The sequence below is a fragment of the Phocoena sinus genome, chromosome 19 (assembly GCF_008692025.1).
Source record: "Phocoena sinus isolate mPhoSin1 chromosome 19, mPhoSin1.pri, whole genome shotgun sequence".
In the NCBI taxonomy this organism is placed as follows: Eukaryota; Metazoa; Chordata; class Mammalia; order Artiodactyla; family Phocoenidae; genus Phocoena; species Phocoena sinus.
The window spans coordinates 1,457,172-1,472,571 of NC_045781.1; the positions used below are offsets into that span (position 1 = coordinate 1,457,172).

Genomic DNA, 15,400 nt, shown 5'->3' on the forward strand with positions numbered 1-15,400 from the left:
GGCGCTATAGGAGAGTCCAAGTGGGACCACATTGCCAGGTTCCAGTTGCCCCCTCGCTTAAGTCTCACAGCATCAATTTGTGACAGCACACATGGAGTACTGCTAACCAGGGAACCTCACACAAGCCTTGGTGTTGTCCAGGGTTCTTTTGGAGTATCTGTCACACACAGAGACACCTGTGTGGCTGACCTTACTCTCTAGCTTCTCCAAATGTCAAACTGATACAGAGACCTAAGGCCCCCCAACCATAAATCACAGTATTAGCATAAACTGCCTAGCACAAACCAAGGACCAGGTAAATAAAGACATTTTTATTAGTGAATGTATCAAGAGCTTGGAGATTGTCTCGCAGGAGTTGGGCAAGTAAGTGCCACACATTTCTTTGGAATGAATAGACTGGACAACTCAGGCCTGTGATGTCATCCTTTACACAGGTCAAGTGAAAATACTCAAAACCTGTCCCTTCGGAATTCTTTTACATTTTATCCTAATCTATGTTCTCAATGTTATTTATGGGTATCTGTATAATGGAAACAGACTGTAATGGTGTGCTACTTCACATCTTCCCAAGTCCACACTGGATGACCTTGAAACCATGCCCCATAGGGTTAACAGAAGCTGGTGAGTAACAGAAATCCTTGAGTTTGTCTTACAGAACCACAGCTAATGGAACAGCTTGTCAAAACCCCTCTGCTTTTAAACTGCCTTCACTGATTAAGCTTGTTTTAGCTTTTCTCTCTTTAGTTGCATATGCTCCAAGCTTCATATGGCCTAAGTAATATCACAAGACTCCCTAACGACCCCTGTAAAATAACACCTCTGATGTATGGGTCACTATAGTAAAGGGAGCCCCAGTTGTTTTTGTTTTTGTTTTTGGCTGTCTTGGGTCTTTGTTGCTGCATGCGGGCTTTCTCTACTTGTGGCGAGCGGGGGCTACTCATCGTTGTGGTGCACCGGCTTCTCATTGCAGTGGCTTCTCATTGCATAGCACGGGCTCTAGGCGCGTGGGCTTACTTGCTCCACGTCGTGTGGGATCCTCCCGGACCAGGGCTTGAACCCGTGTTCCCTGCATTGGCAGGCAGATTCTTTTTTTTTTTTTTTTTTTTTGTGGTACGTGGGCCTCTCACTGTTGTGGCCTCTCCCGTTGCGGAGCACAGGCTCTGGACGCGCAGGCTCAGCGGCCATGGCTCACGGGCCCAGCCTCTCCGCGGCATGTGGGATCTTCCCGGACCGGGGCACGAACCCGTGTCCCCTGCATCGGCAGGCGGACTCTCAACCACTGCGCCACAAGGGAAGCCCAGCAAGCGGATTCTTAACCACTGTGCCACCGGGGAAGTCCCCCCAGTTGTTTTTTTAGGAACTTAAGAGTCAGCTCTTACACACTTTGAGCTAGTTAAGACTGATTATAACTACCAACCCGTAAAATTTGGCCTGCACAAGTGTTCAGTGAATGCCCTTTGGACATCAGATGGCCAAAAACTCCACCCTCAGATCATGCAAAGTGACTATTTCTGAACATGTATCCCATGAAGAAGCATGTAATGCAGATACATCCGCACACACCAATCACCTCACCTTTTCTCACACCCTATCACCTTTCCCCACACCTAAGACCACCTTGTGTCTTTATCCCATAAATAACTCAAGGACCCCAACTCCAGGGAGGTGGATCTCAGGCTTGCTCTCCTGTCTCCTCCCTTGGCTGCCCTGTGAATGAATTTTTTCTCTCCCGCAAACCTTGGTGTCTCAGTGTTTGGCTTGTGCACCTCTGGAAATGCTACCTGGTTTGGTAACAACCTCATGTTCACAGCTTGAAATTGCCACAGTTGGAGTATTTGTACCAGGGATATTGGCAAACACTACAACCAAGGGTCGATTCATTGTTTTATTACTTGTCTAGACTTAAGAAAGTAACGGGGCTTCCCTGGTGGTGCAGTGGTTGAGAATCTGCATGCCAATGCAGGGGACACTGGTTCAAGCTCTGGTCCGGGAAGATGCCACATGCCACAGAACAACTAAACCCATGTGCCACAACTACAGAGCCTGTGCTCTAGAGGCCATGAGCTACAACTACTGAAGCCTGCATGCCTAGAACCTGTGCTCCGCAGCGAGAGAAGCCACCGCAATGAGAAGCCTGCACACCGCAACGAAGAGCAGCCCCCGCTCGCCGCAACTAGAGAAAGCCCGCTCCCACCAACGAAGATTCAACCCAGCCAAAAATCAATTAAAAAAAAAAAAAGTAATGGAGAATAAGTTAATGGGGACTGTACACTGGGAATAGCACAAACATTCCACCCAGCAAAGTAACTTCAGAAAACTCAAGTTCTAACACATTTCTTTTATTGTCTTCTTAGTTATTATAGCTGAAATTAGTTATTATATAGTTATTATAGTGAAATATCAGCCAACATTCACTATCAGTTGGAAAATAACTACTGTGAACATCTAAGATACACAGCTGGCAAATGAGCACATTAAAAATGTTCAACATGATGAACCATTAGGGAAATGTCATCAGACCACAGTAAGATAACTCTACACACTTTTAAAACAGGTTAATATTTAATACATTTAATATAACAACCAAGTACAGGTGAAGGATATAGGGGACCTTGAATGCTCCCATACAATTGATGGGAATGCAAAAGGGTACAGTCATTCACTTTAGAAGATGAAACCATATATTCATATAAAGGATTTTATGTACATTCATAATAAGACTATCTGTGATAGCCAAACCAAAAACAAACCACAAAACCCCATCATTTAACAGATGAATGGATAAACAATCAAAGGGTGGTATATCCAAACAGTGTATTTTTTAGGAATTAAAACAATAAACTATTATGGAATTCCCTAGTGGCCAAGTGGTTAGGACTCTGTGCTTTCACCGCTCAGGGCCTGGGTTCAGTCCCTGGTCAGGGAACTAAGATCCCACAAGCCTTGCGGCATGGCAAAAAGAAAAAAAAAAACAGAACTATTCACATCAGCAACTTGGATGATTCTCAAGATAATTATGCACCATGAAAGAAAAAGGCAAATACAAAAGTAAACACATTAAGATTCCAATGATATTAAACCTCTAGAAAACATTAACTAATTGAATGTGAAAGAAAGTCAACAGTAGTTGCCTGGGAGCCCATGGAGAGATGTCAAGGTAGATATGGAACTGATGGATGTTTGTTATTATAGTGATGGTTGTGATTTTACACATACTAAAAACTTACCAAGCTGTACATTTTAAGTATATTCAGTTGAGTGCCTACCAACGATATAGCTCGATTAAATTTTAATAAAAATTGGCTTCACATAAAAATCTGAATCTCCTTTTTGGAAAAGTAGAACTCTGGAAACCAACACATTAACTCCATCACATTTTCTTGTCTCATGGGAGGGACTGTCACAGTAGCAATAAAGACACCTGTCTTTATAGCAATGAAAGGTGTTTCTACTTGAGTTATCCAGGACCTCTTCCCGAGTCATAAAAATAACATGCCAGGATTACACGATTTTCCCCTTCCTCATTTTTTCTTTTCACTGCAGCAACGGCCTTGAGATAAACAATTTGGAGATGCTGTGGGATCCTAAAACCTTTACAGTATTCAGTCTGACACTGACTTGGACCTCAGGAGAAGAGAAACAGCCCTGTACCTCCTAAGGATTTCTGCAAAAACTTTATCCTTTATGGCCATAATCCTGGTACATTTGTGAATGCAACTTTATTTTTTATTTTCCTAAAAATCCCAAATTACAGCAATTTGTCTTTTTATCAGAGTACAGTTGCTTTATTGGATGCAGCTTTAGAAAAGGCTCATCCCTACTTGTTTGCTTGTCTTTCACTTCCTACTAATTCCCTGAGTGTTTCTGTACCAAATATGGTTCCCACCTAATGTCTGTAATCTAACGCTCAGCAACACCAGCCTACCACGTTGTGGACATTATGGCTCATGGCTCTTTTCCAGCTGGACTTAGAGAACTTCTTCTCTTGAACAGTACTGGGGGTATGATGTGACATCCTCTGTGAAAAAGAGAACAACTCATGCTGCTCCAAAAAACACTGGTGGGGCTTCCCTGGTGGCACAGTGGTTGAGAGTCTGCCTGCTGATGCAGGGGACATGGGTTCGTGCCCCAATCTGGGAAGATCCCACATGCTGCAGAGTGGCTGGGCCCGTGAGCCATGGCCGCTGAGCCTGCGCGTCCGGAGCCTGTGCTCTGCAATGGGAGAGGCCACAACAGTGAGAGGCCCGCGTATGACACAAAAACAAACAAACACTGGTGGTTCTCACAACTCTCCTCATCTAAGGGTGGTAAGGACCCACCAAAAATTCTGATATCCAGGTCACAACATTATTCCCACAAAGCCCTGCAGGAGGCCTTGGACAGCAATGCAAATTAGACACAAACTGCAATGAAAACTATTCTCTGCCATGATACTATCCCGACTGAGGTATACAAAATTCCCAAACAGGTGACATAGAGCTAGAAAAATCCATCCGGAGTATGACATGAAATAATGCCACTGAAAAAGGTAACCCTCTGTAAGCCACCAGCAGAACCCAGACTGGGTCACCTTGGTCAAAGCTGGTTAAGTCCATGGCCTAGTCAGTTAGACACAAGAGAATGGTAACACCCAAGTGCTCAGGCTACTCATGCTTCCCTCCACAGGATGCAAGAGCACAGAGGTCTACCTACGCTGATTACACTGAGGCGACTGCCACTTGGTAGAGGTAAGATGATTTTTACCACAGAAACTCACACTGACGTTAGTCTGGCAAGGGCCCTGCACAGGTTAGAAAGTAGAGTGTAGCTCCTTAAAAGCTTCCTATGAACCTGGTGCTCACAGGCAATCTACACACTAGGGCTGTTCAGATGTATGGCATTCAACTTCCAGTTGATGACTCCCTCACAGAGCCTATTCAGTATGATGTATTAACTAAGGAGACAGCTCATTCACTGCTCTCCTCATCTCATTTGAAGGCCTTTCTCCGGTATGAACTTTCTGGTGACGAATGAGGTTAGACCTTCGGCTGAAAGCTTTCCTACATTCGCTGCACTCAAAGCGTCTGTCTGGGCTGTGAAGTTTCTGGTGCTCAGTCAGAGCAGACCTTTCACTGAAGACTTTTCCACATTTGCTACACTCAAGAGGCCTCTCTGTAGTGTGAACTTTTCGGTGTTGAGTAAGTTGGGTGTTTTGGCTAAAAAATTCTCCGCATTCAGTGCACTCATATGGTCTTTCTCCAGTGTGAATTCTCTGGTGTTGAGTGAGGCCAAAGCTTTGGCTAAAAAGTTTCCCACATTCAATGCATTTATAAGGCCTTGCTCCAGTGTGAACTCTCTGGTGTTTAATGAGAGTAGAGCTTTGGCTAAAAAGTTTCCCACATTCACTGCATTCATATGGCCGTTCACCAGTGTGGATTCTCTGATGTTTAATGAGGCTGGGACTTTGGTTAAAGAATTTCCCACATTCACTGCACTCATAAGGCCTTGTGCCTGTGTGAACTCGCCGGTGTTTAATTAGGTTGGAGTTGGACGTAAAGAATTTTCCACATTCATTGCATTTATAAGGCCGTGATCCAGTGTGAATTCTCTGATGTTCACTGAGGCTGGAGCTTTGGCTAAAGAATTTCCCACATTCACTACACTCATAAGGCCTTTCTCCAGTGTGAATTCGCTGGTGCCGAACAAGTGTGGGTTTGTTGCTAAAAGCTTTCCCACATTCCCTGCACTCATACGGCCTTTCTCCAGTGTGGACTCTCTGGTGCTGAATAAGTATGTGTTTATAGCTGAAGGTTTTCCCACATTCACTGCATTCATAAGGCCTCTCTCCAGTGTGGACTCTCTGGTGCTGAGCAAGCCTGTACTTGCGGCAGAAGGCTTTACCACATTCACTGCACTTATAGTGCCTTTGTTCATTGTGAAAGGCTTCCACACATTCGGCGTCCTTTTGTGGAGTGACCTGGTGCTGGAGAAGGCTAGAGCTACCAGGGAAATTCTTCCCAGCCTCCTGGCATGTGGAAGACTTCTTGGATGCATGGACTGTGTGGCTGTTCATAAAGGCCTTACCCACATCTCTTCTAAAGAGTTTCTTTCCACTGTGCTGGTAAAATTTCACACCTGACCCACACAGTTTCTGGCCAGGGTTTGTTCCGAGGTCCTCAGCTAGATGCAAACCACCTTCTAAGTCTGGGCTACACCTCTCCCAGGGATAGGCCTCCTGGGTGGACAGGTTTGTCTTTGAAGTATTTATTCGTGGCATTTCTACAAAAACATTCTGCTCAGAAGGTGTCTCCTTGACCTCTGCTCCATGCCAACAACCTGAAAGCACAGACATATGTATGAACTTCATGTAGATTTTGGTAGAAGGAGGCAGCCCCATCACAAATATCAAATATGTGTCTGACATACCAAGGAAATAATCCATGGGACTGTTTTCAGGACAAGGGAGCTGGGGGCAGGTAAAGAAAGCGCAGCTGTGCAGGACTGTGCCTCTCCACGTCACAGAACAGGGAGGACTCACCAGGCAAAACGCACAAGGATGGGGTGGAGCACACGGAGGAGCTGGGGTCCACAACTCACTCCTCCAGGAACGGTTTTCACCAGGGCCTTGGTTGCTGGTGACACATGTGTGCTGTATGGAAAGCTGTGTCCAGGCCCAGGAAAATCCGATTGTCACTGAGTACCTGGTATTCAAGGACTATTTTGAGGATAGGTGCAGAACTCATGACACGTTAAGTGTAGGCCAATACTGAAAAGCACAGAGGAGTGAGGATGGGGAGGACCAATGCGGAATGGAAGACAGAGAAGTGAGGGATAGTCCTGGGTTCGAAGTCAGAGTAGATATGACAGAAGTAAAGTGTCAAGAATGGGTAGGAAAGATAGAAATGAGGTACACAGTCACTGTCCTTGACACCAAAACAGTGCTGGGCACAGGACATGTTCCTGATATGACTTGACTCCAACCATAATATCACATCCTTCCCCTGATGCCAATCACCAGACCCAGGTTCACTTTGAGCCCCTCATGTTGTGCCTGGAGTCATGTACACTCTGTCAAGTACCCAGGGTTCTCCTCTCAACTTCACTTGGACAACATGCGACCTAGAAAATGCAAGTCCTAAGGGAAAGACAGGACAGGTGAGCGGTCAGCACTGGCCCACAAGGGCAATCAATTCCAAAACAATCTCAGGAAAGAAAAACAGTATCACATATTGAATCTTTGAGGAGAATATCACAGCAACAGCCAGGTGGACCCCACAAAAAGTGACCATGTCGGGTCCGAGCAATTCCTGGTACTGTCAGGCCCCAGGAAATGACAGCCAGAAAAGGGCAGAACCTGGAGTACAGAGGTGGCATGGGTCTACAGTCAACTTAGCAGGGAGTGGCTGAGACTAATGAAACCCACTGGACTAATTCCAAGTCATCTGACACAGAAAACCTTCACTGAAAAAACTTCAGAGCACTTGCCATTAGGTCTACTTGTGAAAGGAGGTCATATACACACTCAGCCTTAGCACTGACAGCACAGATGACAGGGAAGCAGTAATAGAGATGTGGTCACTGTCTAGCTGTGAAAAAACAGACTTGCCTTTGGAAAAAAGGGGAAAGGCAGAGGCCTGCCCAGGATGCTGGGATAGGTGTGAGAGCCTTACCCAATGATGCAACAAGTGCAAAGGTCTCCAGCATGACATCGTGGTACAGGAATCTCTGGGCCTCATCAAGAAGCCTCCATTCCTCCTGGGAAAAGTACACAGCCACGTCCTCAAAGGTCACAGAGCCCTGTGATGACAGGGACAGATGTCTCCATAAGCAGCCTCTCTCCCCAGGACCCTGTAAGTACCCCTAACCCATACTCACTCTGGGTTCATCATCCTCCCCAGCTCCCTAACTCAGAAGGCACTGGTACCGAATAACTCTTCGTGCTTCCTTGAGCACTAGGTACAACTCTCAGCAACAACAGGCAGGTGGACAGATAGATGCCATCTAAGCTGTGGACCTGGTATGCAGGGCCCCCTCCCTCTCTTGCGCGACAACAGCCTGAGAGTCCCCAGGATCACGTTACCTAGACACAAACAAACTTGGGCTCATCGTCCTCTCAAACTCCTTGCATGAGGGCCCTGGGGCAACGTGGTCACACACCTTCCCCACATGCATATTACTCACTGGCTAACTCCTCATACATCTGATCCCCATCACCACCACCCGGCCCACAAAATTGGCATGTCTCCTGCCTCCTCACATATCCTCTGCACATGGCACCAGAAAGTGCCTGCCCATGCAACAGGATCCCACCGTACCCCATCTCTCCACTGGTGGCTCCCCAGCCCTGTTCTGAAGGCTTCCCCACCAGGCCTTGTTCCTGACTTTAACCTCAGTCAAAACATGTAGATCTAAATACCTCTGGTCTGGTTCCACTTCTGTATTCCTCACTATGTCTCTTCACCAATTAGAACCTTTAAACACCCATTTAAAATCCACACCCACTTGACACACCTAAGGTAAACTCATCTGACACTGTAACAGAAACTCCCCAAGTTCCACCACAAAAGCCTGGTGAGTGCATAGGAAGTCAGCAGCCTGACTTCACTATCACTTCACCTCCATTTCTGCTTTCCCTTTGCATCAATTTCACAGCCACTCTCCCATGAAAACCTGGGCCACCTGCTGGACTTTCACCACCCCCTTCTGTGCCACTGATGATCAGTCCTGTTCCTTGAATGTCTTTGTGACACCCACAGCCCCCCTTTCCTCCCTTGTCCCCTAATGCATCCTGAACCCTCCCCAGCACTCTACATCTGCATGTTCAGCTGTCCACTTGTCTCCTATACTTGGGAGTCACTGAAACAGCTGAAACTCAACATGGCCAAAACCCAAATCCTAATACTCTCACTAAAAAGGACTCCTACCACTGACTTCTGCATCTCAGTTTGATGGTACTTCCACACTCCCAGATGCAAAGGGAAAACACTCTGGAGTCATCTGTGATCCCTCTACCTTAGAAAATCTGGTCAGCCCCTACTTTAAAAGCAAATCCAGAAGCCAAGTGTTTCTCCTACCTCCACATCCACCCACCCTGTCCAGCCACAACCAATGCTTATCTGGATGACTGCAACAGCCTCCTTGATAATCTCCTTGTCTTCCTCTCCCAGTCTGTTCTGCACTCTGCACCCAGGGGTAGCCTTTTAAATCCTAAGTAAGATCATTTTTCTCCTCTGTTCCAAATATACCATGGCTGCTATCACTCTCAGACTTCTGAGAGTACCATTCTAGGTGCAACTTCTCAAAGTACCACTCTAGGCCTGACTCCGGCCCCCTTGCTCTCCATCCTCACCAGACATTAATAGAGACCTAGAAGTCCTAGAACACTCCCATCTCACTCTCATCCCCAAGCATTTGTACATACTAACCCCTGTACCTAAGACAACCTTCACATCTCAGTCTACTGGCTGCCAAAAATGGGTATCTGTCCATATAACCTCTGGCCTGGACTTAGAAACCTGGGCTTACGGTTTCTCTAGGGTCTTGAGATACCAAGGCCAGGAAGGGTGGCAGCAAAAGAGTTCCAGGACACCTGACACTCACCAGGGCAGTGTCCATAAGTGGTTCTGCTGAGTGTGGAACCTGTGGGAAGAGCAGGGCCATGTAACTTTAATTCCCATCAGCAACATAGACGAAAAAGAAGATTAATGAGTGAACCGTTTAATACTGAAGTCAAAGATAAATGCTCAAGGGAAAAATAAAGCATGTAAAAGAGGGCAGAAAATGTTATAGAGTTGTGCCATAAAGTCACATGGATAACTTGAGAAACGGCTTCCCAGAAGTGGGACAAAAAGGTGAAAATCCTGTCAGAGTCATGCCTGGTGTGTTTGAGCAGCACCCACGAGGATGGTGTGACTGGGGCCCAGTGAGCCAGAAGAATAAGGGATCGTGTTGGCGAGGAAGTGGTGTTGGCAGGTCATATAGCACTATTAAAGCCCTGAGCAACAAATATCAAAATTTAGTCTCATTTTATGTACAGGTCTGTTTCTTACACTTCCAGACACTTCCATTTGTTTCCCTTTTTCTATCTGTTTGTCCCTTGCCTATATCATATTTTTCTCTTCCCATAGCTTGTAGCTGGCCCTAACAGGTGGCCCGGAGTTCTTATACTTCCTTTTCAAATTTTACTCTGGTCATATTAAAAATTATTGTTTTATATAAAATTCCAGCTTACATAATCCATAGATTAAATTCTGATTTGAAATTACTATAACATTGTATAGTATAATTTAAGAATATGTACTTTTAATACTTATCCATATTCTTTGGTGTTAAATTTTCCATAAATATTCAGATTATCTGTAATTTCCTACATGCTTTTCTCTCTGGTGGAAGAGAACAGAACCACCATTTTTCTGACTATGCATTCAAAATGAATCTCTGATAAAGGGGATGTTCCTAGAATCAGTAAAAGTGCTTGGCCTCCAGCAGTTGGGGATAACTGGACCTCATTTTGGACTCTTTAAACTTAAGAGAAAGGAAATAAGATATAGGACCTGGCCTCTATTCCATCCTCATAGACATGGAAATATCTTCTTGAGCTCTTAATATCCTGCTAGGGTTTCGAAGCATTATGACTTTTTATCCTTACAATGATTCTTTTCAGCCCTCTTAAAACAAGTATTTTAACAAAATATTTTAATCATTTTCTCTTACAAGATCACCAGAGGAAAATTATTTAACAGTAAAATAAATATTAGTGGAAGAGCACAATCTCTTAAAACACGAAAACCCTCTGTGTGTGTGCAGACTGTAAAAAAGTAAGTTTATGTAAGGCATAAGTGTGTGTCAAAATATAATTATGAAATAGTTTAAGTATAATTTTCATTCAAAGAACTAAGTTAAAATTAGTAACACAGAGCAAAACAAGATGAGTAAGTGGAAACGTTAATTTAAATACAATAAAAAATTTAACATATAAACTAGACAGATGTGTGCTTTATATACTCCAGAACACATTCCAAGTATGGCTACAGTACTAGTGCTTATAGATACAGAAAGCAAACCGGAAAAAAAAAAAAAAAAACCAAACAAAACCCAAACAAAAAACCATAGGCAAAAAAAAAGCCTTCAACAGGAAAACGTACAGACATTTTACTCATGTATTCATATCTACAGAATAGTACACAAAAAGGAAAATAGATACCCTGCATGAAAAACATGCGTAAGGTCACACCATATTGTGCAAATGAAGAAAAACACATCATAATACTTATATGATTCCATTAATTAAGTTTTAAAACAAGCGACCGGAACTAAACTACAGCCATCGAATATTTTCTACATAGTTGGCAAAACTATCAAGAAAAGCAAGGAAACGCTTACTTTAAACAACAGACAATACTTTAACTTTTGAGAGATGGGTATAATTGTTTTGAAGGACCCCACTGGCGGCTTCTGGGATCGCATTTTTTGACCTCAGCGCTTAACAGATACTAATTTTAGGGCTGCTTATTCAACTGTATGTATAAGTTCTGTGCAATTTTTCTCCAGGCAGGTCATTATTTTAAAATTCGGAAAACCAAGGTTTGGGGGCACGAATAAATATAAACATAGGACACGTGTAAGAAAAAATTGGTAAGATCAGAAACAGTGCAGAATGAGAAGAGTTGGGGGAGGGCCCTGAGGGCGCAGCATTTACCTGAATCGGACCCATCAGCGCTGCCGCCGCCAAGGGAGTCTGTGTGCGAAGGTGGGGCCCGGGCACTGCAGCCCCCGTCCCGGCCCCGCAACAGAGTCAGGCTGGATGGCACCCACGCCGAGCCTTAGACCCGCCTCAGAGCTGCCTCAGAGCAGCGGGCACAGCAGCTTCCTGGTTCCTTGATCTCGGGCTGGACCAGCGTCCTCAACCTCACCACCAGTGAACAGATCCGTGTTTACAAAATGTCGCCGATCCACGCCGGAAGGCCCGCCCAAACGCCGTCCTCCAGAACGGAAGTGCCTCTTCCCGAGTCTTCATTGGTCCAGTGCCCCTGACGCGCGGCGCAGTGCTTTCAGGGTAATGTAGTTCACAACGCTCCCGTCCCCGGCAGAGGCGGTGACCCCCAACCTCCAGAGAAATGTTCCGCCTCACCCGGAGGGTTGCTGGGAAGTACAAAGGCTGTGAGCACGGCGCGGGGTTTCACGTTTCTTAAAGGGGACGCACCCAGATTTCCTTGAAATGTAGTCTGTGCTGATCACAGAGAGGTACAGTGACAATAATATTTAAGATGTTCCCCAAACCGGCAAAACCAAATGGGCACATGATACCGGGTTTTCGCTCAGACACAAAGTGCATCCATGCTGAGCTGCAGTCAATAAACATTGTCTTGTTGATCTTCCAGTACATGTAAGCTGAAGCTTTAGACTCAATTTATGAGCCTCACTGTGTTAGGTCAGTGTCAAGAAAGTAAAGACTTCAGACAGGGCCATGAAGGGCAAGACAGAGGAGGGATGTGGGGCAGCCAGAAGCAGGTGGACCAGGCTCTGTGTCTCTGATTCCATCACAAAAAAACGTAAAGCCTGTGACACTGTCCCATTCAGGGACCGACACATATTTCTTGCTCCACATTTTAATATGTATTCAGTTCTTCTCTAGAAGCTAAGATCTACCTATCTGAAAAGGAAGAGGGACTTACCATATGTAACTTTCTGTCTGGAGAGTGACTCATAGTTCATTTGGAAAGGGAGCATCTGAACCCAGAGGTAAAGGATTGGATTACATGATCTCCTTTCCTTGCTGGTGAGTCAGTATAATTTCACCTGCAAGTGCAGTGAAAATACATGGAGAGTTGAGCTTATCTCAGGAAAATATTTGTGAAATGTTGAAATTGCTGAAATCAATCATTATTTAGTTATGCAAAAGTGGTGGCCAAAATAGCTCTTGACCATGTGAAAGAGGTTAGGATCTCAGTGAAGACTGAAGGAACACTGAAGTCTGAGAATGAGGGAATGAAGCTGAGCGCGTAGGTACACAAGAAACTTGGCTAATCTGTGGATATAGCTCTCCAAGTTGTGATTTATTATTTATTTATTTAAATCATTTTTTAGTATACCAAACAATGCCAGCTTGAAGGGTGACATAGAGCAGATATCTTTGCCAGAATGCTAAAAACAAACAGGGCATCTGTGCCATCATATTTATACCCTCCTTAACAAGCACTCATTAAGTGCCTACTCCATTCCAAGCACTATTTTGGCTGCATGGGACCCATCAAGATCCAAAGAGACAAATGTCCCTACCCTCATGAGTCTGACTTTCTGGTCAAAGGAGATGGACAGTAAAAATTAATGACAACATAGTCTATTGCATAATACTTTTATGTGTTATGAGTGTTAACCAAAATTTCGGAAACGAATACCTGATTGAAGTTAAGACGCATTTATTTGGGGCTTGTTAGGACTGCAGCCTGGGAGACATAGTTTTGAGAAGCACTAAAATTGTGGTCCCCTGGACTACAAAATGGAGGAAGGTTATAAAGGCAAAAAACAGAAGGTCACAGTTAGTTCCATAAATTTTTTATGAAGAATTATATTTGGAGCTGTCATGAGGTAAGGGTGCTTGTAAAGCAAGGATTGATTGGAGTTGGAAATGTATGCATAGTTACAAGGGGGACTCTTGAAACCGCAAGGCTGTAGGTAGCAGATATTTTTTAAATGTCTAATGTCTGCTATCAAACTGAACTTGGGTCTTCTAGCCCGCTGTGCAGCAAAGCTAATCTACTAACACTGGGTTGTGGTGAAGGAAAGTATAGTGTTAATTGCAGGGTATCAAGCAAGGAGAACAAGCAGCTGTAGCTCAAAAGACCCAAACTTCCTGATAGATTTTAGGGACGGGCATTTAGAGGGTTGAGGGATGCAGCTCGTGGACCTTCTTCTGATTGGTTGGTGTTGAGGTAAGAGGGTGATGTTTCTGGAATATAACGGTTGTGGTCAGCATCCTCCACCTGGGTGGGGGTCTAAGTTTCTGCAAAACAGCTCAAGTATATGTGTCAGGTTATGTGTGTGTGAAGGTACCATGTCACTCATTAGACATCAGAGAATTCATACTGGAGAAAGGTCTTATGAGTGTTTTGATGTAGGAAATTCTTTCGTTGCAGCTCCACACTCATGAGACATTGGACAAATCCCACTAGAGAAAGGCCTTATTAGTGCAGCTAATGTGAGAAATTTTTGTAGTAAAACGCCAGATTTGTTACACACCAGCAAGTTCATGTTGATACAAGGCCTTATAAGAACAGCGAATATGGGGGCCTTCCCTGGTGGTGCAGTGGTTAAGAATTCGCCTGCCAATGCAGGGGACACGGGTTCTATCCCTGGTCCAGGAAGATCCCACATACATCGGAGCAACTGAGCCCGCGTGCCACAAGTACTGAAGCCCGTGCTCCTAGAGCTGGTGCTCCGCAACAAGAGAAGCCACCTCAATGAGAAGCCTGTGCACTACAAAGAAGAGTAACCCCTGCTCGAAGCAACTAGAGAAAGCCCGCGTACAGCAACAAAGACTGAACGCAGCCAAAAAAAAAAAAAAAAGAACAGCAAATATGGGAACTTCTTTACATATGATTCTGGCCTCATTAAACATTGTTGAATTTACACTGGAGAAATGCCTTCTGAGTGCAGTGAATGTTGGAAAGTCTATAGCCAAAACTCTCATTCATTTGGCTCCAAAAAATTCACACCAGAGAGAGAACTTATGAAGGAAGCAAATGGGGAAAGGACTTCAGCCAAAAGTCTGCTCTGAATGGCATTGTGAAGTACATATTATGTACTTTGGGTTTTTTTTTTTCCTTCTTACTGTGTTAAAGCACACATACATAAAACTTGCTATCTTATGTATTGCATTTTATTTATATTTTTTAAAGTGATTTTTTACAATTATTTTTTTATTTATTTATTTTTGGCTGCATTGGGTCTTCGTTGCTGCACGTGGGCTTTCTCTAGTTGCAGTGAGCAGGGGCTACTCTTCGTTGCACTGCACGGGTTTCCCACTGCGGTGACTTCTGTTGTGGAGCATGGGCTCTAGGCACACGGGCTTCAGTAGTTGTGGCACACGGGCTTAATTGCTGTGTGGCATGTGAGATCTTCCCAGGCCAGGGATCGAACCCGTGTCCCCTGCATTGGCAGGTGGATTCTTAACCACTGCGCCACCAGAGAAGTCCCCAGTTTGTGTCTTTTTGTGAATACCTTACTTCAGTTATAATAATCTCAAGATTAATCTATCATGTGTCATGTTTCAGAATTCCCTTCCTTTTTAAGGCTGAATAATACTCCATTTTATGCATATACTACATCCTCATGCATTCATCCATTGATGGACACTTCCTTAGTTTCCATATTTTAGCTGTTGTAAAGAGTGCAGCTGTGAGAATGACTGCACAAATACCTC

The 15,400-nt window shown here is 44.5% G+C and overlaps 1 protein-coding gene across 4 annotated transcripts; it reads right to left on the reverse strand.

Moving 5' to 3' along the window:
- Positions 1-2,540: 2,540 nt before the first annotated feature.
- LOC116743528 (zinc finger protein 501-like) lies at positions 2,541-11,956 on the reverse strand. 4 transcript variants are annotated; one of them, XR_004346805.1, is made up of 5 exons: positions 11,678-11,954; positions 9,580-9,618; positions 7,650-7,776; positions 6,518-6,680; positions 2,541-6,315 (listed from the first exon to the last, which is right to left on the reverse strand). XR_004346805.1 is itself a non-coding variant. In XM_032612053.1 (4 exons), exons 1-4 carry the CDS (start codon positions 11,690-11,692, stop codon positions 4,934-4,936), a joined length of 1,563 nt encoding a protein of 520 aa, XP_032467944.1. In that variant the 5' UTR covers positions 11,693-11,946; the 3' UTR covers positions 2,541-4,933. The 4 variants fall into 4 exon arrangements, 3 of the variants coding, with proteins under 3 accessions (XP_032467944.1, XP_032467946.1, XP_032467945.1); XM_032612053.1 differs by lacking the exon at positions 6,518-6,680 and having other exon boundaries at positions 11,678-11,946; XM_032612055.1 differs by lacking the exons at positions 6,518-6,680; positions 7,650-7,776; positions 9,580-9,618 and having other exon boundaries at positions 11,678-11,956.
- Between the last annotated feature and the right edge of the window lie 3,444 nt (positions 11,957-15,400).